The 21,356-nt window shown below is 47.3% G+C and overlaps 1 protein-coding gene across 1 annotated transcript in view; it reads left to right on the forward strand.

The window, feature by feature from the left end:
* The window catches only part of ADARB1 (adenosine deaminase RNA specific B1), a 108,234-nt gene extending 87,138 nt beyond the window's left edge, over nt 1-21,096 (forward strand). Inside the window, exons 9-11 of the mRNA XM_068986650.1 lie at nt 5,107-5,288; nt 19,789-19,967; nt 20,807-21,096. Of these exons, the coding sequence (XP_068842751.1) occupies nt 5,107-5,288; nt 19,789-19,967; nt 20,807-20,986 (541 nt within the window). The 3' untranslated portion in view covers nt 20,987-21,096. The remainder of the gene's footprint in view (nt 1-5,106; nt 5,289-19,788; nt 19,968-20,806) is intronic.
* Nucleotides 21,097-21,356: the final 260 nt, after the last annotated feature.

Genomic DNA, 21,356 nt, shown 5'->3' on the forward strand with positions numbered 1-21,356 from the left:
TCTCTATTTACTTAATTCTTTGATTCGTTTGTCAGTTTTATAGTTTTCCTTGTATAGGTCTTGTATTTTTGTTAGATTTGTACCTATACTTAATTTTGGGAGGTGTTAATGTAAGCAGGTGTTTCTTGACTTCCTACTTTTGCATTCCAGTCCCCTATAATGAAAAGGACATCTTTTTTGGGTGTTAGTTCTAAAAGGTCTTGTAGGTCTTCATAGAACCGTTCAACTTCAGCTTCTTCAGCATTACTGGTTGGGGCATAGACTTGGATAACTGTGATATTGAATGGTTTGCCTTGGAAACGAACAGAGATCATTCTGTCTTTTTTGAGACTGCATCCAAGTAGTGCATTTCGGACTCTTTTGTTGACCATGATGGCTACTCCATTTCTTCTAAGGGATTCCTGCCCGCAATAGTAGATATAATGGTCATCTGAGTTAAATTCACCCATTCCAGTCCATTTTAGTTCACTGACTCCTAGGATGTCGACGTTCACTCTTGCCATCTCCTGTTTGACCACTTCCAATTTGCCTTGATTCATGGACCTGACATTCCAGGTTCCTATACAATATTGCTCTTTACAGCATCGGACCTTGTTTCTACCACCAGTCACGTCCACAACTGGGTGTTGTTTTTGCTTTGGCTCCATCCCTTCATTCTTTCTGGAGTTATTTCTCCACTGATCTCCAGTAGTACGGGCTGCGATTTATGGGGTTGCAAAGAGTCAGACACGACTGAGCGACTGAACTGAACTGAACTGAACTGAATGTAAACAGTGTTGTGGTTTAAACTTCAAGTTCCGCAAGTTCATTGTTGGTCACAGCTGATTTTTGATCAAGGTTCAAAGCCAGTTCAGTAGAGAAAGAATAGTGTTTTTAACAAATGATGCTGGCACAACTGAACATCCCTATGTAAAAACAAACAAGTGAACTTCATATTTTGCACCATATACAAAAATGTGTCATATACTGGAAATGTGTCATAGACCTAAATGCATAAAAGTTTTAGAAGGAAAGAGAAAATCTTGGCCACTGGGATGGGTTATGTCTTAGATGCAACACCAAAAGCACGCTCCTTGAGAGCAAAAAAAATGGTGTTAGCCATCATCAAATTAAAAATTGCTTCTCTGAAAGACTCTGTTAAAAGATTGAGAAATAAAGTCACTGACTGGAAGGAAATATTTACACAGCTTACATCTGATAAAGGACCTAGATCCACACTATACAAAGACTTCTAAAACCAACAGTGGGGGGAAGCAGTTTTTAAAATGGGCAAAATATTTTAATGGGCACTTCACCAAAAAAGATGTCAGATTAGCACATGAGAAGCTCGTTAATCACGGGGACGTACAGAGAGCTATGAGGGCACATTCTTCACTCCAGGCTTAGAGCCCTGTCGGGTATGGTGGGGACCCCAGGCCCTGGGGCGTCATCCTCCCAGGCTGGGAACAGACACTGCAGCCAACTGTGAAGAAGGCTCAGCCGTGTCTTAGATGTTAAAGGCATCTCTGGCATGTGTTCCCTCCACTTTACTCCTGTTTCCGGAGAGAAATGGAAGCACTGTCCCTGCAGACTCACACTGGAGCGATTGAAGCGGCTTCTCCACATCTGGGAGCAGCTCGAACAGCTGTCAGTCTTTAAACAGGGTTAAATGGGAGTATCTGTGCCTCAGGGCGCTGCTCAGGCAAGGGACAGAATAAGCTGTGATGTTCAGTCCGTGGTATGTGGACACATCGAAGAAGAACTGCACAGCATGCCAGGAACCAGAGGAGTGCTTACTGTGTGATTCCATTGCTGTAGATTTCTAGAAAGTAACAGAAGCAGGTCAGTGGTGGCCCAGGGATGGGGCAGAGCAGGAGGGGCAGGAGGAAGGCCTGGAGCAAGGTGGGAGGAGACTAGAGGGCTGGGGTGGGGGTTTTGTTATTGTTTAGTTGCTAAGTCATATCTGACTCTTTGCAACCCCGTGGACTGTAGCCTTCCAGGCTCCTCTATCCATGGTATTCTCCAGGCAAGAATACTGGAGTGGGTTGCCATTTCCTTCTCCAGGGGATCTTCCCGACCGAGGAGGGTGTTTATATGCCAGGACTCCCCAAATTCTGTGCTCTGACCCCAGGCAGGGCACTGTGTGTCCATCAAGCCTCAGCAATTCATAGAAGAAATTGCAGGGGAAGTTAGGAGATGGTCGTAAGTGAATGACATAGAGCACCACAGCTGAGAACAAGAGAGCAAGTCCAAATTCGCAGAAGGGAGGGAAGGACACAGAACAGACGTTAGTACTCGATACAGCACTGATGAGCAGTGAACAGTCAGAAACCCAGAGTGCTGCTTTGAAAAGTGATAAAATTGGCAGACCTCTGGAAGTCTGACCAAGACACAGGGTGCAGCCAAGTCAGGGGAGAAGGAAAGGGTGTCAGGATCTAGTAGGAATGGACACGTGCACAGATGGCTGCAGTGAGAGTTACAGACACCATTAAAGCTGAGATGACATAAAAGCTTTGTAGAAACGTGTATGTTCCTAAAATTGACTCAAGCATGTATAAGAAATTTGAATGGAATTCCAAACATTAAGAAAAAGTAAACCTGTCATGCCCTCACTCCCAAGAATTAAATAAATTGGAGAAAATCAGAGGTGGCTGCAGAGAAAGAGGACGCAGCTCTTGCAGGAGACCCTTGAGTGAGTTCTCTGCATTCTGGGGAGGTATCCTCTTCATACATACAGTCAGGAATGTGGGGAAGGGCCTCAGCTCACCCTGTATCCCTAGACCAAGCCAGGAAGGGAAACAAAATGACAGGCCGTCCTCTAATCTAAAACATCCCCATCTATGCCAAATCCAACATCATTTCTTTTTTTTTAATATAAATTTATTTATTTTAATTGGAGATTAATTACAATGGTCAACCACTTGTAAAAGAATGAAACCGACATTGCTTGATTTTCTTCCAAATCGGTAACTTCAATCAAAATCTCATCATTTTTCGTAGCACTTGACACTCAAGTAGAAGAGTCTCGCTGAGTGGTTAAGGCAGCAGGGCCTGGGTGGAGGACACTCCCAGCCCTGTCCTCTGGGATCTTCATGCAGATGATTGAATCCTTGGTCTTTGGTGATTCACTCAACCCTGGAAGTGGGGGCGGGGCTGAGCTCCCACCCTCTGACCTTTGGTGCCCCTGGAGGGCTGCCCCTGCCTCTGGCAGTCATGTGGTCACCATGAACAGGGTCTGGGGGGCTGGCCTGGGTCTCATAGGGGCAGGGCTGCCTCCCACAGACGGTTCTGGTTCCAGAGGGATCAATCAGGGCAGTGGGCGGGCTTCGAGTAAGACCACAGTGGGGGGGTGGCGGTGAGGGGTCCTGGGGGCTCTCACCTCTGGGTGAATTCTGTTGACTGGGCCATGGGAGGGGGTAGCACAGCCTGTGCCCCGCGCAGAGCTGGGGAGAAAGCAGAGACCACCTGCCTGAGGGCAGCAGTGCGCGCAAGCATGCGGAGCCCTGTCCCCCCACCACCGCCTCCTCCCTCTCCCCCAGACACAGAGGGGGGCGGGGGCGTCAGCTGTGAGCCCCCCTGCTGTGGGGAGGCTGTGGGGTCACGGGGACAGCCAGTTTTCACAGGGGTTTGCTGGGGGCAGTGGGCTTGTATGGCACACATCCCACACGTGTTTGCTGCTGGTAAAGTCGGTGCCTCCGTGTTCCCTGTGAAGGTCGCCTAGGGGAGCTGAGCCGAGTAGGTGGACCACTTCCCACGAGGGCCTCCGTGGAGCAATCGGGGCCTAGGATTCGCCTGCGAAGCATGTGTTCAAAATTAATGACTTGTAACTTGTATAAGTTTCTGCCATTGCAGGGTTTTCAAGTTTGCCCCAGGAGGCTGAATTCAGCTTAATGGGGCCTAACCCCCCTGACAAGACTCTGATTTACATAAGAAAGGGCTCCCTGTGGGTTTTGTGCGCACTGAATCCTTCCCTACTGTTCCTTGCTAGATAGGAGAAAACCTGTGCTCTAATTTCCTTCTTAGAGGGTAGGGGGAGCCGAGGATTTGTCCAGTCAGCGCATACTGAGCTGTGAGGCCAGGTCCCTGAATGCTGGGATGTTTTAGTATGCTAAACAGACGAATCCCTCCCGCTTAGAGCCTGTTGATGGGAGAAGGTAGGGGACAGATGGTAAGATCTGCAGGGGTTCAGCAGAGGGGGCACCTGGTGGGCTCCAGTGGCAGCTGAGGGGGCTGTGCCCAGAGAGGAGGACTTTGCACAGACCAAGGTGGGTGTACTGGGGACCCTTGGCTGAGGGCTGGAGCTCTGCAGGGAGCAGAGGATGCCTATGCTGCTGGCTCGGGGAAGGGGTATGAGGGAGAAGACCCCTGGAGCCAGTGAGCTTTGCCCCCTGGGTGCTGGGACATGGACCCCTGAGGCCATGGAGGGCGGCTCTCCTGCTGTCTGTGGGGCTCAGAGCAGTGATGCGGTGTTGGGGTTGTCATTGAGATAAAGCCCTGGCGGGTTGGTGCTGTGACCTTACCTACACCAAACACAGGGTCAGGATGGTCGCTGCCGCCACCAGAGAGCAGGAAGAGGCCAGTTTCCGTCCCTCTGGAGCTACCATTTTTTATATATTAGAAGTAATGAAATAAAGGTTTATTTTTTCTTTTGATTTTTCTCACAAGAAACGTGGCTCGTTATCTTTTTAGAACTAATCTTCGGTAAATGTGTCATCTTGGGAAACATGGAGGCAAAAGATCGTTCCAGCGTAAAATAATTAAGTAGATTTTTTTCTTTAGAATTTTAAACTAAGTCAGGTATTTAGTGAAAGTCGCTCAGTTGTGTCTGACTCTTTGCAACCCCATGGACTATGCAGTCCGTGAAATTATCCAGGCCAGAATACTAGAGTGGATAGCCGTTCCCTTCTCCAGCAAGTCTTCCCAACCCAGGGATCTAACCCAGGTCTCCCTCATTTCAGGCAGATTCTTAACCAGCTGAGCCACCAGGGAACCCAAGTCAGTTATTTAACTGCCTTTTAAATTGGTTAACACTTGCACGGAATGAGCAGCATGCCCACGTGAGCATGGCGCTATGGAGGGCCCAGGCCAAAGGGACCCTGCACTGAGGGCCTCTTCCTCTGCCTCCAGGTGGAATGTGGTGGGCATCCAGGGGTCCCTGCTCAGCATCTTCGTGGAGCCCATTTACTTCTCCAGCATCATTCTGGGCAGCCTGTACCACGGGGACCACCTCTCCAGGGCCATGTACCAGCGCATCTCCAACATTGAGGACCTGCCCCCGCTGTACACCCTCAACAAGCCTCTGCTCAGCGGCAAGTACCACTTCCCTTCCTGACTGCAGCATGCAGGTCTCACAAGTAACACACCAGTGGGGGCTGCGGTGGCGGAGTTGGGGGGTGGGTGGCGGGGAGTGTTGGGCCATTCACAAGGGACGTAGGCAATGGATGGGTCGTTTAAGTGGGTCCCTCGAGGTTCCCCTCTCTTGCCAGTTGAAAACCTTGCCATTTACAGGGAAATTAGAGCCCAGACTCAGCACCCAGGGGCTTTCCTCTCACTCATACTCGTGCTGCTGAGTCCTGCGTCCACTGTAGAGGCTTGCAGGTGCCATGAAGATTCCACAGGCCTCAGGCGCCCGAGATGATGCTGGGCCGGCCCATGGAGGATTCACGGCCACAGTGACGTGCTCTGCAGGAGGGTGGCAGTGGGGCTGTGTGCCCGTGGCAGGCAGTGGTGTCTTTCTCAGTGGGGACGGGCACCTGCCTAGTGCGCCCTGGGTTACTGGTTGTTTATTGTTTTTCTTCTAGAATGTCAGTGGCTAGCAGTAAAGTGAACAAGAGCTTTTGAATTCAAGGGCCCTAACTGCTCAGTTCGGGCTTCCCTGGTGGCTCAGAGGTCAGTTCACCTTTACTTAAAAGGACACAGTTAAGGTATTTTTATCCTTTGGAAATCTCGCTTTACCTACTTTTAAAGCTAGAACTAAAACCCTAACCGTGAACTAGAATGCCTCTTGGTGTGTGTGTGTTTTGCCGTGGTCTGTAGTCTTGCTACTAGCCCATCTCTAACTGAGAAAAGCAACGTGGAGCTTTGTTTGAAAGCATGTCTCTTAGAGCACATGGATCACACGGGAATGGAGAAAAAGTTGCTCCAAATTCAGTTTTACAGCTCTCTACTGTAAACCGTTATCTTCTTAGGAGAAAAAAGATAAAAGTAGACTGATAAAGTCTGATGGTGAGCTGAAATTGTAGCGTCCCTACCGCTGAACTTACACTGGTAGGTGTGAAGCAGGTGTACTTAGATGTGTGTTAGCGTGTGAATTTCTCACGAGTCAAACAGTTTTCCAACAGTTTTCCTTGTTCTGTCTGTGCTTTGTGTAGGGGGCAAGAGTGCTTTGATTCGGTCAGCTGTCACTTGTCTTGAGTGTTGGTAGCCACTGAGAAGATCATATGTAAGACTCGTGGCGCCGGGGGCCACTTGGGAGTCACCGCTGCCCGGTGCCCAGTGGGTGGCTCTGGGTGTGTAGCTCCACCACTTGCTGAAGGGGCCCTGGGCACTGACCGGCTTGCTCACCCATGAAGTCAGGCGTGCTTTTATCACGTCATCTGTGTACAGAGCACGTCTGTATCCATGAGCATGTGCTGCAAAATAGTGTTTCACCATGTATGTTTGTTAGAAACGTGAACTTACAGATAAGGAAGACCTGCTCTTCCTTCTTCCTCACCGGTATTGCCCTGAGGCCCACAGACACCATGCAGGGCATCTTCACAGACAAAAGGATTCCAACAGGAGAAATCCAGAGGAGAGGGCGTTGGTGTCTGAGTGACTCAGGAGGCCACACTCCTTTTAAGCGGGCCCATGGTGCCGCCCTCAGCTTGCTCACAGGGAGCCCCAACAGTGAGTGGCCAGGCCCACCTGGGCTGTCCCCTCCCAGTCGTCCTGCTGTGTACACCTGGTGCACGGGTGTGCGCCTGGCAGGTCATGCCCTGCTTGTTGCTCTTTTTCACCTCATAGTTTATCGCAGGTCATTCCCATGTTGGAAGGAGAAACAGCTGTGAGAGAACGGTAGCGTCTGAAGGGAGCGAGAGAAACGGACCTGAATGCCACACAGAGAAAGGCTGAGGTGACTAAATGAGGTTTCCTGGAAACTGGAGCAAATCTAGATGGACTTATTAAAAGGTTTATCAGCAGACTGTGTTTGAAAATACCATCGAGCTTAAAAATGAGAATTTTACTTTAATTTCAGCCTGCAAAGTGTGTGTTTAAGAAAGAACTTCCTGGAGGTGAACCTTTGCCTTGGGTGCTCACGTGATGCACTTTCCCATCCTTCTCAACTCTCTTGTTCCTCCATTTCAGATTAGTTTCAGATCCAGCGCCTGCAAGTGCAGGACAGCTCTGGCTCCTGGCTCGCCTCCACTGGCCCCCAGGTCTGAGTCTCTCCCTGGCCCCGCTTGATGTCAGGTGCACCGAGAGAACTCAGTGAGGAAGACCAAGAGGCTTGACAGTCATGGTCACAGGCAGGATGCCTGGGGTCATGGGGTGAGACCCACAATGCCGATCTCACTGCCAACAGTGTCACAAAACAGTAACACACAGAGGAAGAGCAAACGGTGTTGGGGTGAGCCTGTGGGGCTCACCTACCCCCAGAACAAAAGCACAGGAAATGGAAAATTTAATGAAGCCCCAATCAGAAATAGATGATTCAATATCTGAGATTAAATAGCACTCTAGAAGCCATGGATAATAGACGGAATGACCCAGAAGAACACAGAAATGATCTGGAAGAGAGAGTAATGGAACTCACCCAGCCAGAGCAGTGGATGGAAAGACGACAAAACAGAAATGAGTGGAACATGTGGGATCTCTGGGGTAACATCAAATGTGCCAGCATTCACGTTGTAGGAGTTCTAGAAGGAGAAGGAGGGGTAAAAAGTGCATGCAAGGAAATTATGGCTGAAAACTTTTCAAACCTAAAGAAGGAAACAGATATCCAGGTACAGGAAGCACAGAAAGTCCCAAACAAGATGAACCCAATCAAACCCACACCAACACATCATTAAAATGGCAAAAGCTAAAGAATTCTTAAGGCAACAAGAGAAAAACAAGGGGTCGGTTACATGAGATTCCTGGTAAGGCTATGGGCAGCCAGAAAAGAGTGGCACAGGGTATTCACAGTACTGAAAGGGAAGAACATACAACCCTGGATATGCTTCCCAAGATTATAATTTAGAATAGAGGAAGAGAGGAAGAATTTCTCAGACAAGCAAAAACTAGAATTCCAGCAGTACTGAATGTACCCGAAAGGAATTATGAAAGGGCTTTCTCTAAATGGAAAAGAAGTAAGAAAATATAGGAAAGAGAAAATCCCATTAGGAAAGGCCAATATGGAGTAAGACGATCACTTAAATAATCCAGTATGTAATTAAATGGCCAAAAAAAAATAAAAGCAACCATGACTACGATGAACCATAAAGGAAAGTAGACACATGCGCCCCCTGCGTTCACAGCAGCACTGTTTACAGTAACTAAGGTATGGAAGCAGCCCGAATGTCCGTCGACAGATGAATGGAGAACGGAGACGTGGTGGAATGTCACTGAGCCATAAAAAGAATGAAGCAACGCCATTTGCAGCAACGTGGCTGGGCCTAGAGACTGTCATGCTGAATGCAGTTAGCCAGACAAAGAAAGAGAAATGAGATGGCACTGCTTCTTGTGGAATCTAAAAAGAAATGATGCAAATGAACTTATTTACAAAACAGACCCACAGACTGAGAATGAACATGTGGTTACCAAGGAGGAAGTGTGGGGAAAGGATAGTTAGGGAGTTTGGGGTGGACATATATACACACTGTTAAATTTAAAATGGATAACCAACAAGGACCTACTGTATAGCGCAAGGAACTCTGCTCCATATTCTGTAACGGCCTAATTGGGAAAATAATTTAAGGAAGAATAGATACATGTTATATGTATTAAAACTAAATGATAAGTTAAAAAAAAAAACCTGTGGGGCTTTCACAGAATCCACAGATAGAGATACATGAAATTCTGTTTCCTTCCTACTCCATTATTGTAGTATTCCCCATAAAAGCTCATCTTAACAAAAGCAGCTGCTACTATTTAGTGATAATTCTCTGTAATGTATTAGTTGTGTCTTTTGGGATAGGAAATTGATTATCTGACCTTAGCATAGTGAAGACTTTGCAGGTGTGCTGCCTTCTACCTTAGGTAGTAACTTAGTTATATAAACAGTGAAAAATAAAGTACAGGAATGTTGTAATTTGATTAGGAAAACAAAAAAATGAAAAAACTAGGCTTATTTATTTATATTTTCCATAGCAAGTTATGGATTAAAATGCTACTGTCTTAAATAATGCATTTTATAATGAGTTTTGATATTATTTGTATGCATATTCATAAACTTTTAAGAGGAAGATGTAACATTCCTTAACCACGTATTGACTAGAGATGTATTAATACGCCTTTTGTTACCTGAATGTTATTAACCAGAGTGTTTCAATATTTACTTACATAACAAATAGCCAGCCATAGGCATTAGTTTCTGCAAAAAACACCCCAGTCAATAATATGTTAACATATACAGGAGCAGCTAAGTTTATAAAGCAAATACTAACAGATGTAAAGGAGCAAATTGACAACAATCCAATAATAGGTGACTCTAACACTCCACTGACATCAGTGGACAGATCAGAAAGAAAATCAGTAAGGCAAAGGTGGTCTTAAATTACACATTAGACTAGTTGGACTTGATTGATATCTATAAGACATTATGCCCCAAACCAGGAGAACATACATTCTTTTAAGTGCACATGGAATGTTCTCCAGGATAGATTACATACTATGTCACAAAACAAACTTCAGCAGTGTTAGAGGGCAGAAATTATATCAGGTATTTTTTCTGCCCGCAGTAGTATGAAACTAGAAATCAACTACTGATAGAGAAACAAAAAGAAAACAAATCTGTGGACACTAAACAACATGCTGCTAAAAAAAAAAAAAAAAAAAAAACCACACTGGGTCAGTGATGAAGTCAAACAGGAAATCAGAAAATACTGTAATATAAATGAAAATGGGACACAACTTTCCAAAATATACGGATGCAGCCAAAGGAGTACCAAAGGCAAATTCATGGCAATACAGCCCTTCCTCAGGTAAGAAGGAAAATTTCAAGTGAACAACTTAAGCTGCCATCTAAACTTCAGAAAAAGAACAAATGATGCCCAAAGTCAGAAAGGAAGGAAATAATAAAGATCAGAGAGAGAAATTTAAACATAGTTTTAAAAAAGCAATAGAAAAGAGAAACGAAAGCCAGAGCTGTTTGTGTTTTTTTTGGTACAGACACACAAAGTTGATAACTTTTAGTCAGTCTCATCAAGAAGAAAAGAGAGAGGATCCAAATAAATAAGATAAGACGTGAAAGAGGGGAAATGGCAAACAATACCACAAAAATACAAAAGATCATAAGAGTACTATGAATAGTCGTATACCAACAAATTGGACAATCTAGAAGAAATGGACAAATTTCTGTAAGCACACAGCCTGGCAAGACGGAGTCAAGAATAAACAGACAATTTGAACAGACCAATCACTAGAAGTGAAATTGAATTTATAATTAGAAAAAAACTAGCAAACAAAAGTTTAAGACCCGACAGGAGAATTCTGCCAAACATACAAAGAACTTCTATGTATCCTTCTTACACTAGTCCCCAAAATTGAAGAGGATGAAACACTCCCAAACTCATTCTATGAAGCCACCATTGCCCTGATACTAAAACCAAAGATACTCTATCTTTGATGAATATAGATAGAAAATTCCTCAACAAAATATTAGAAGCCAAATCCAACAATACATTAAAAGGATCATATATCATGGTGAAATGGATTTACTTTAGGGTCACAAGGATGGTTTAATGTTCACATGTCAGTCAGTGTGATATATACCACATTAACAAAATGAAAGATAAAAATCATATGATCATCTCAATAGACTCAAGAAAAGCATTTGAAAAAATTCAACATGCATTCAGGATTAAAGCTTTCATTAAAGTGAGCATAGAGGGAACATAGCTGAACAATATAAAGGCCATTTACAATAAACCCACAGCCAATATAATACTCAATGGTGAAAAGCTGAAAGCTTTGTATTAAATTCAGAAAGAAGACAAGTGGCAACACCCTTGCCACTTTTATTTAATACAGTTTTGGAAGTCTTAGCCACAGCAGTCAGACAAGAAAAAGAAATAGAAGGTACCTAGGTTGGAAGGGAAGAGGTAAAAACTCACTGTTTGCAGATGATCTGATAATCTCTACAGAGAACCCTAAAGTGTTCACCCAAATACTATTATGACTAATAAGTGAATTCAGCAAGGTTGCAGAAGCCAAGAGTCTATACAGAAATCATTTTTGTTTCTGTCTGCTAATAATGGCTTCCCAGGGGGTGCTAGTAGTAAAGAACCCACTTGTCAATGCAGGACAAGTAAGAGATGTAGTTTCAATCCCTGGGTTGGGAAGACCCCCTGGAGGAGGGCATGGCAGCCCACTCCAGTTTTCGTGCCTGGAGAACCCCATGAACGGAGGAGCCTGGCAGGCTACCAGTCCATAGGGTTGCAAAGAGTTGGACATGAGTGAAGCAACTTAGCACACAGCACACACACTAGTAATAAAGTATCAGAAAGAGGAAATATAAAAAGAATTCCATTTAAAATTGCATCAAAAAAAATAAATTACCTAGGAATAAACTTAACCAAGGATCTGAAAGACCTGAAAATTATACAGCATTGATGAAGGAAATTGAGGATGATGCAAAGAAGTGGAAAGATACCCCATGCTCTTGGATTGGGAGTATTAATGTTATTAAAATGGCCATTCTATCCAAAGACAGCTACAGATATAATGCAATCTCTATCAAAATGCCCACGACATTTTTCAGATCTAGATCAAATAATCTTAAAATTCTCTGGAACTGCAAAAGACCCTGAATTGGCAAGGAAATCTTGAGAATAAAAGAATAAAACTGGAGGAATCATGGTTCCTGACTTCAGACTATACAACAAAGCTACATTAATCAAAACAGTGTTGTATTGGCACAAAAAGAGATGCATAGATCAGTGGAACAGAATAGAGAGCCCTGAAACTAACCCACACACCTGTAGTCAATTAATCTTTGAGGAGGGAAGCAAGAATATACAATAGAGAAAAGACAAGTCTCTTCAGCAAGTGGTGTTAGGAAAGCTGGACAGCCACCTGCAATCAGTGAAGTTAGAACACACCCTCACACCATACCCAAAAATAAACTCAAAATGGTTTCTAAAGACCTAATTGTAAGAACTGAAACTGTAAAATTCCTAGAAGAGAACCTAGGTGGAACCCTCTTTGACAAAGATCATAGCAGTATTTTCTTGGATCAGTCTCTGAGGAGGAAAGAAAGAAAAGCAAAATTAAACAAATGAGACCTAATTAAACTTAAAAGCTTTTGCATAGCAAAGGAAACCATCAACAAGATGAAAAGACAACCTACCAACTGGGAGAAAATATTTGCTAATGATACAACTGATCAGAGGTTAATATCCATTGTGTACAAAAAGTGCATGCAACTCAGTACTAAAAAAAACAAAATATGGGCTGAAATCCTGAATAGACATTTTTCTAAAGAAGACATGGATGGTCAACAGGAAGAGATGCCCAGAATCACTAGTTATTATTGCTGTTGTTCAGTCGCTCAGTTGTATCTGACTCTTTGTAACCCCATGAACTGTAGCACGCCAGGCTTCCCTGTCCTTCACCATTTCCCAGAGTTTGCTCAAACTCATGTCCGTTGAGTTGGTGATGCCATCTGACGATCTTGTCCTCTGTCGCCTCTTTCTCCTAATGCCCTCGATCTTTCCCAGCATCAAAGTCTTCTCTAATGAGTCAGCTCATCGCATCTGGCAGAGTACTGGAGCTTCAGCAACAGTCCTTCCAATGAATATTCAGGGTTGATTTCCTTTAGGATTGACTGGTTTGATCTCCTTGTTGTCCAAGGGACTCAAGACTCTTCTTCATCACCACAATTTGAAAGCATCAGTTCTTTGGCGCTTAGCCTTCTTTATGATCCAACTCTTACATCCATACAAGATTATTGGAAAAACCATAGCTTTGACTTAGTTGGCAAAGAGATGTCTCTGCTTTTTAATACACTGTCTAGATTTGCCATAACTTTCCTTCCAAGGAGCAAGCATCTTTTAATTTCATGGCTGCAGTCACCATCCACAGTGATTTTGGAGCCCAAGAAAATAAAGTCTGTCACTGTTTCCATTGTTTCCGCATCTATTTGCCATAAAGTAATGGGACCAGATGCCATGATCTTAGTTTTTTGAATGTGGAGTTTTAAGCCAACTTTTTCACTCTCCTCTTCGCCTTCTACCATTAGAGTTGTATCATCTGCATATCTGAGGTTGTTGATATTTCTCTCAAAAGTCTTGATTCCAACTTGTGATTCATCCAGCCTGGCATTTCGCATGATGTACTCTGCATATAAGTTAAATAAGGAGGGTGACAATATACAGCCTTGATGTATTCCTTTCCCAATTTGGATCCAGTCTGTTGTTCCATGTCTGGTTCTAACTGTTGATTCTTGACCTGCATACAGATTTCTCAAGAGACAGGTAAGGTGGTCTGCTATTCCCACCTCTTTAAGAATTTTCCACAGTTTCTTGTGATCCACACAGTCAAAGCTTTAGCATAGTCCGTGAAGCAAAAGTAGATGTATTGATCCATTGAATGTTGTCTACTTAATCTCTCATTCCCTTGCCTTTCCTGAATCCAGCTTGTACATCTGGAAGTTCTCAGTTCATGTACTACTGAAGCCTAGCTTGAAGGATTTTTAGCATTACCTTGCTAGCATGTGAAATGAGTACAACTGTACAGTAGTTTGAGCATTCTTTGGCATTGCCATTTTTGCAATTGGAATGAAAACTGACCTTTTTCAGTCCTGTGGCCCCTGCTGAGTTTTCCAAATTTGCTGATATATTAAGTGTAGCACTTTGACAACATCATCTTTTAGGAGTTGAAATAGCTCAGCTGAAATCCCATCCCCTCAACTAGCTTTGCAGAGAAGGCAGTGGCACCCCACTCCAGTACTCTTGCCTGGAAAATCCCATGGACAGAGGAGCCTGGTGGGCTGCAGTCCATGGGGTCTCTAAGAGTCGGACACTACTGAGTGACTTCACTTTCACTTTTCACGTTCATGCATTGGAGAAGGAAATGGCAACCCACTTCAGTGTTCTTGCCTGGAGAATCCCAGGGATGGGGGAGCCTGGTGGGCTGCCATCCGTGGCTTGCACAGAGTCGGACACGACTGAAGCGACTTAGCAGCAGCAGCAGAGACTAGCTTTGTTTGTAGTGATGCCTCCTAAGGCCCACTTGACTTCACCCTCCAGAATGTCTGGCTCTAGCTGAGTGACCATACCATCGAGGTTATCTGGGTCCTTAAGACCTTTTTTGTATAGTTGTGTGTATTCTTGCCACCTCTTAATATCTTCTGCTTCTGTTAGGTCCATACTGTTTCTGTCCTTTATTGTGCCCATTCTTGCATGAAGTCTTCCCTTGGTATCTCCCGTTTCCTTGAAGAGATCTCTAGTCTTCCCCATTCTGTTGTTTTCCTCTATTTCTTTGCATTGTTAACCTAAGAAGGCGTTCTTGTGTATCCTTGCTCTTCTTTGGAACTGTGCATTCGCGTGGGCATATTTTTCCCTTTCTCCTTTGCTTTTCTTCTCTTATTTTCTCAGCTATTTGTAAGGCCTCCTCAAACAACCACTTTGCTCTCTTGCATTTCTGTGTCTTTGGGATGATTTTGGTCATCCTGTACAATGTTAGGAACCTCTGTTCATAGTTCTTCAGGCACCCTTATCAGATCTAATCCCTTGCATCTATTTGTCACTTCCACTGTATAATCAAGGGATTTGATTTAGGTCATACCTGAATGCCCTAGTAGTTTTCCCTACTTTCTTCAATTTAAGCCTGAATTTTGCAATAAGAAGCTCATTATCTGAACCACAGTCAGCTCTTGGTCTTGTTTTTGCTGACTGTATAGAGCTTTTTCACCTTCTGCAGTAAAGAATGTACTCAGTCTGATTTCGGTATTGACCATCTGGCGATGTCCATGTATAGAGTCATCTTGTGTTCTTAGAAAAGGATGTTTGCTAATGACCAGTGGGTTCTCTTGGCAAAACTGTTAGCCTTTGCCCCGCTTCATTTTGTACTCCCAAGTCCAAACTTGCCTGTTATTCCAAGTATCTTTTGACTTCCTGCTTTGCATTCCTGTCCCCTCAGATGGAAAGAACATCTTTTTTTTGGTGTTGGTTCTAGAAGGTCTTGTAGGTCTTCACAGAACTGTTCAGCTTCTTCAGTGTTAGTGCTTGGGGCATAGACTTGCATTACTGTGATGTTGAATGGTTTGCCTTGGAAGTGAACTGAGTTCATTCTGTCATTTTTGAGATTGTACCCAAGTACTGCATTTAGGACTCTTGTTCACTTTGAGGGGTCCTCCATTTCTTCTAAGGGATTCTTGCCCACACCAGTAGATATAATGGCACGTGGAGGACTCGAACCCTGTCTGAGGTGCCTCCCGTGGAGCCGCACGTTCTGTGTCTGTCCTGGGGTCTGCTGCCCCGCCCTGCCCAGATGTCCTCTTTCCCTGCACCAGAGTTGGATCTCCCCTCTCGTCCTCAGGGCCTGTTGCTTAGGGTGGGGGCACCTTCCCTTCCACCCACCAGCCCTGTTGTCCCGGGGATGAGGCTGGCTTGGTCCTCTGTCCTCTGGGCCAGGTTGCCAGCAGCATGCATATCACCTTGTGGACCGCAGCACCCAGTATTTCGCCTAAGTTGGTGCTGTAAACACCCCCCCACCCCGACCTGGTGTAAGAAGGGGGTCTGATTTGGCCTGAGGTCCACCAGGTGGAGCCCACAGTCTCACGATCTGTGTCTGGGGTTGGGGAGCTGAAGATGACAGAATGGGTGTGTGTGGCCGCCTTGCCCTCACAGACTCATGCTTCCCATTGGTTCCCACCCCCTCCGTCAGCCCAAGGGAAACGAGATGGACATCCCCGGGTGCCCCACTCCAGGGGCCGCAGGCCCGGGACACATGGCCCCGGGCGACGGACTGCGTGGCCATCACTGTGCTGTGCACTTGACTCCTTCCCCTTTAGCTCTGCTCGGGGTTTCGTGTGTTTGCAGAATGAAGGCCACACTCAGTCCAGATTGTAACTACACGTTGTCCCGGGCATTTAATGAGGGAACAGTAGCCTCTGTAACAGGAGCCGTAGTCCCCTAGGCATCTGTTACTCTTCACGGTGTGTGTGATGCCTCTGATCACACCGTGTGTGGCACAGGAAGCACCCTTACAAGGGAAGCAAGAGAAATACCAGCGCCACCAGCCAAGTTTCCTGAGTTTCCCTTGTGTCAGTTATTAGGCCAGTTCAGTTTTTCATGCTTTTGCTCTAAAAGCTCTGACTCAGCATGCTCTAGATACAGCAGCAGAGACACTCTCAGGACCCCCAAGCTGTTGCTGCTTTTACTGTTTTCTGCACGGTAGCCTGTGGTTAGCTCATTACCCTAGTTCTCACTTTGCAGCCCCGGAAACACAAGCTCCTTCTGGGTGTCTGTCCTGCGGGAGTATTGACCCCAGAGACTTACAGACAGGAGCTCCTGAGCCCATGTGGGCTCCCTGCCCTAGGAAAGTACATGGCTGGTACCAGAACCTTGGACTGGCTGCTGTCTTGTAGCTTTATTTTCTCCATTCTTGCTAAAGATGGTAGTTTTTATTTAACATAGAATATGAAAACTATTTATGGAGTTTCCCTGGTGGCTCAGATGGTAAACAATCTGCCTACAATGCAGGAGACTTGGGTTCCATCCCTGAGTTGGTAAGATCCCCTGAAGGAGGAAATGGCTACTCACTTCAGTATTCTTGCCTGGAGAATCTCATGGACAGAGGAGCCTGGCAGGCTATAGTCCCTGGGATTGCAAAGAACTGGACATGACTGAGTGACTAACACTTTCACTTGAAAAATATTTATACAGTTAGTTAACCGACCATGTCTAGTTTCAACGTAAAATGTTGCAATTCTAAGGTTTAAGTATCATTGAAGAGAAACCCTTGATTTCGATCTTATGTCGAGGAGTCATGGAATTGCAAAAGAAAATAATGTAAGCGTTATCCATTCATTCACAGAAGGTTCTGTCCCATTACAAGATTCCCCACCAGTTATACCTAAACAGACCCCCTTTCTTCCCCGAACCACTCGTCCTGACTCCGTCCTCGAGAGGCTGTGGCCTTGAGCACAGAACTGACTGCACCTGCACACGTGTGCCCGTGACAGCTGCCCCAGACCCAGCAGCTGATGAAACTGCCTGAAGCAGCCCCAGCTCGCAGGGCAGAAGCGGCCTGGCGGCAGAGGGTTAGCATCGAGGATGTGCTGCCCTGGGACACCCAGGACAAAGCCAGAGCTTCCCTGGTAGGAGTCCTGCCCACCATGAGGCTCCCGTGCTGACAGCCGGACAGGGGCCAAGCTGGACTCTGGACCCCTGGTCTAGACGGACGTGGGTCCAGGCTCTCCCTGTATCCGCAGGCCTTTCCCAAAAAGAGGCTCAGGAGGCCATGCCAGCTGCCTCTGTTCGTCAACCACGACGTTCACTGACAAACGTGAATGAATGGCCGTCAAACTTCTGAGGAAAATAAACACAGAAGAGAGTGATCTATATGAGAAAACACAACTGAGAGAAAGTAACTCTGAGAACAGAGAGGATGTAAGGAATAAGCCTTATTAATACGTGTTTTTAGTAAGTACAGAGATCACACGTTAATTCGAAGGTCTGGAAAGCACTTGTGTAACACATACTAAGGCAGGCAGCAATGATCAGTAATGCGGTGTCAGGCTGCTGGTGGCTGCCGTGGCGGAGGAGCAGGGATGGGGGCGGACCCTGGGGCCAGAGGCTCAGTTTACTGAGGGTTTGCTTACTCTGTGGGATGTCCTATAATTTAGTTAAAACATTTATGGAAAGTGAAATAATTCAGGGCTCATGTCTTAGAATGAAAAAAAATGATTCTTTCAGCAGTTTCACGGAGAAGGCAGAAACCTTGAAAAAACAACCATTAAGATTTTCTCAGAACTGGGTCTGTCTGCCTAGCAGCTGTCGAGTCCCGCAGGCCAAGCTGGAGGCAGGCTGCTGGGGAGCAGTGGCCCTGGGCACCGGTGGGGGACTGCACAGGGGACTGGCGTTGCTGGGAGGATTCCGCAGGTGGGTGCTGTGTACACCTGAGAAGACGGGCAGGTAGACGGGCTGGGGCTGCAGGAGAAGCCACCGAGGGCCAGGACCAGCGCACCTCTGCTCTGTGCGTGCGGTGCGTTGTCCACTCGTCCTCACCAGGGGCTCTCACCCCTCCCGTTAGGCTCTTCACTGCCTCTGGGAGGAGGGCGTGCAGCCAGTCAGGCACCTGGACCCCGGCGTGGGGCTTGGACAAAGCCCTCAGAGGTGGCCACTGTAGCCTGGAGGACTTGTGAGTCAGAACAACGATTAGCAGGGCCAGGCAGTTCTGTGGGCAGATGACTCGAGGGGACATGCACCTCTTATTCTGTACTCTTTCCTGGGGACAAATCATTTTTGAAGTGTTCACTTGCTGACCTGAAGTCACCCTGGCAGTCACCTCAGAAGGGCAGGTGACCCAGGGTGGTGTGCTCCCAGCACAAGCTCCCTTCTGGTGCCCGGTACCTATCCTCTGCTGGGGCAACCCCCCCTCCCCCACCTCCCTGGGGAAGACATACTGGGCAGCCACCCCTGGGGTTCTATTGTGGGGTCTGTGTTTAATACCTGGGTCTTCAGGAAGCTCCACCCAGTGCTATCCAAGTGTGAATTCAGATACCAGCACCCACCAGGCAGTGGAAGGGCAAAGGGGAGGCCGGGCATAGTGGGTACCCACCCCTCCCCTGCACATCTGGGGGAGGGGGCAAGGTCATCACATTGAACTCATATTGTCCCTTGAAATGAATCCCCGAGATTGGTGGCCTGTAAACATGAATTTTCCCTGTTCCTTCTCATGCTGCTTTGCCCTTGAAGAAGTGAGGCTTCTGAGCGAGGCCTGGGTGTCAGCCGTGGGCTGCCTGGACCTGCTGCCCTGGCTTTAACACTCTGTGCAAGGGGGAGGAGGTGGTCACCAAGAGCAAGGAGCCCCCAGGGAGCTCCCGGAGGTCTGGTACTACCACCGTAAGCCAGCTCTTGTTGCAGGCACTCTGGCCTGTGTCTGGGTCTGTGGGGTTGTGTCAGTCTGCCCATGGTGGGCACCTGCATTCAGTCCCCAGTGACCTGAGGGCATCCACCTGTCAGCCCCACAGCACAAGCCTCTGACTGGTTAAGACAGGAGACTTGTACCCTGCTGAGAAAGCACCAACACACTCGCTAAGAGGCGAGTTTGCTGGGTCTTGAGTGTCATGCGTGTGGGGAGGGTTCTGAAGCTGCCTGGCCCCCGCGGCAGGGCCCAAGCACAAACATCCCGCGGTGCACAGCCATGTGGCCCCTGAATTAACCTGGAAATGGAGCCCGTCTGCTCCTGGATGCCAGCAGTTTTGGCCCCAAGGGAACTCAGAGTGCATGAAGTCTCAGGTTTGGGGGTTTCTGTGGACCTGCTCGCCTCCCCACAGGCGTGTTTCAGGGCAGCATCACTGGACCGAGCTGAGCTCCTGGGAGGGCGGATGTGCCTGGCTGACGACTGTCAGACCTGTCCCCACAGCAACCGTGTCACCTTCCCCGTCTCGTCCCATTCCAGGCATCAGCAACGCGGAGGCGCGGCAGCCAGGGAAGGCCCCCAACTTCAGCGTCAACTGGACGGTGGGCGATTCAGCCATCGAGGTCATCAACGCCACCACGGGGAAGGACGAGCTGGGCCGCGCCTCGCGCCTGTGTAAGCACGCGTTGTACTGTCGCTGGATGCGTGTGCACGGCAAGGTACTGAGGCGCCCAGATCCCCCACCCACTCGCGGCCACCCTTCCCTGTCTCCTCTGGCTGCTCTCAGCTGGCAGTCAGGCCCTGCCTCCTCAGATCCAAAGCAGGCTCACCCTACAATGCCCGTTCCCCACCCCCATATGAACCCAGGACTCAGCACCCCCTCCACTTGGCCCCGCTCTGCCTGGCAGGCACTCCCCCTCACTGCAGACTCCTGGGCCCTGCAACCTGGGGCTGCCCTGAGTTCACTCAGCCCTTCAGGAAGCCTCTTAAACCTGTTGATTTTGAGGTTTGGTTTGGACTTAGAGGGTTTTCACAGCAACAGGTCCCCTTTCCCCAGATAAAATCTTCTCTAGTGGATCCATATGTGACCAGTTTTCACCTATTAAGTCGAGTCAGAAGCTTTTATCTGTGATGGACAGAAGTTGCCATGTCCACATGGCAAGAGGGTCACCACGCGGGCAGCCTCACAGCAGCTGCCCTCCCTGCAGATCCTAGCTGCACAGAAATGCGTTGGCCTCATGGGCCAAGGCACAGAGTTCTCTGTGACCAAACAGCAGAGCAGTGTTTGCTCAAGACGCAAAAGTGTTAGTGTATCGTTTGAGTTCCCTGCTCATGGGTTGCCAGCAGCCTGCCTGTTTAACTGCGAAGCCGCCACTGGGGCTGAGGACGCAGGCGCACGGGGGCGTCTGGCGTGGCTCTGTGTGATGTGGTTCTTGGGGTCAGTGGGGTCCCCCAGAAGCAGCACAGGTTCAAATGCTGCTCTTTGAACACCGTACTGGATTGTGTTTTCCACTGTTACGGCTTGAACAGCTGCACTTGCCTTTTTGTCTTTTCACAGGTTCCCTCCAACTTACTGCGCTCCAAGATCACCAAACCCAACGTGTACCACGAGTCCAAGCTGGTTGCCAAGGAGTACCAGGCTGCCAAGGCCTGTCTGTTCAGAGCCTTCATCAAGGCCGGGCTGGGCGCCTGGGTGGAGAAGCCCACGGAACAGGACCAGTTCGCACTCACACCCTGACGGCGTGCTGCGCAGCCCCAACCCCACAGCCGGGCTGGGGCAGGCATGGGTGTGCGGGCGCCGTCCTGGGGGCAGGCGTGCGGGGCGGGGCGGGGGGTGGTGGTGGCTGTGGGCTCAGGGTCCCTGTCCCCACCCGCATCTCAGCAGCAGCACTTCCCCTCTGAGTCATCCAGTGACTGCTTTCAATCTCAGTTTACGTTTAGAAATTGAGTTCTACTAAGTAGGGCTTCCTGAAGTTTAGGAAAATAGAAATTACTTTGTGTGAAATTCTTGAATAATTTATTCAGAACTAGGAATGTGGTTTATAAAATAAGAAATAATTATGCCAGGTCACTCTTACGCCACATCGTATTAAGTGCAGAGGCATTTC

Source organism: Capricornis sumatraensis, chromosome 1 (genome assembly GCF_032405125.1).
Source record: "Capricornis sumatraensis isolate serow.1 chromosome 1, serow.2, whole genome shotgun sequence".
In the NCBI taxonomy this organism is placed as follows: domain Eukaryota; kingdom Metazoa; phylum Chordata; class Mammalia; order Artiodactyla; family Bovidae; genus Capricornis; species Capricornis sumatraensis.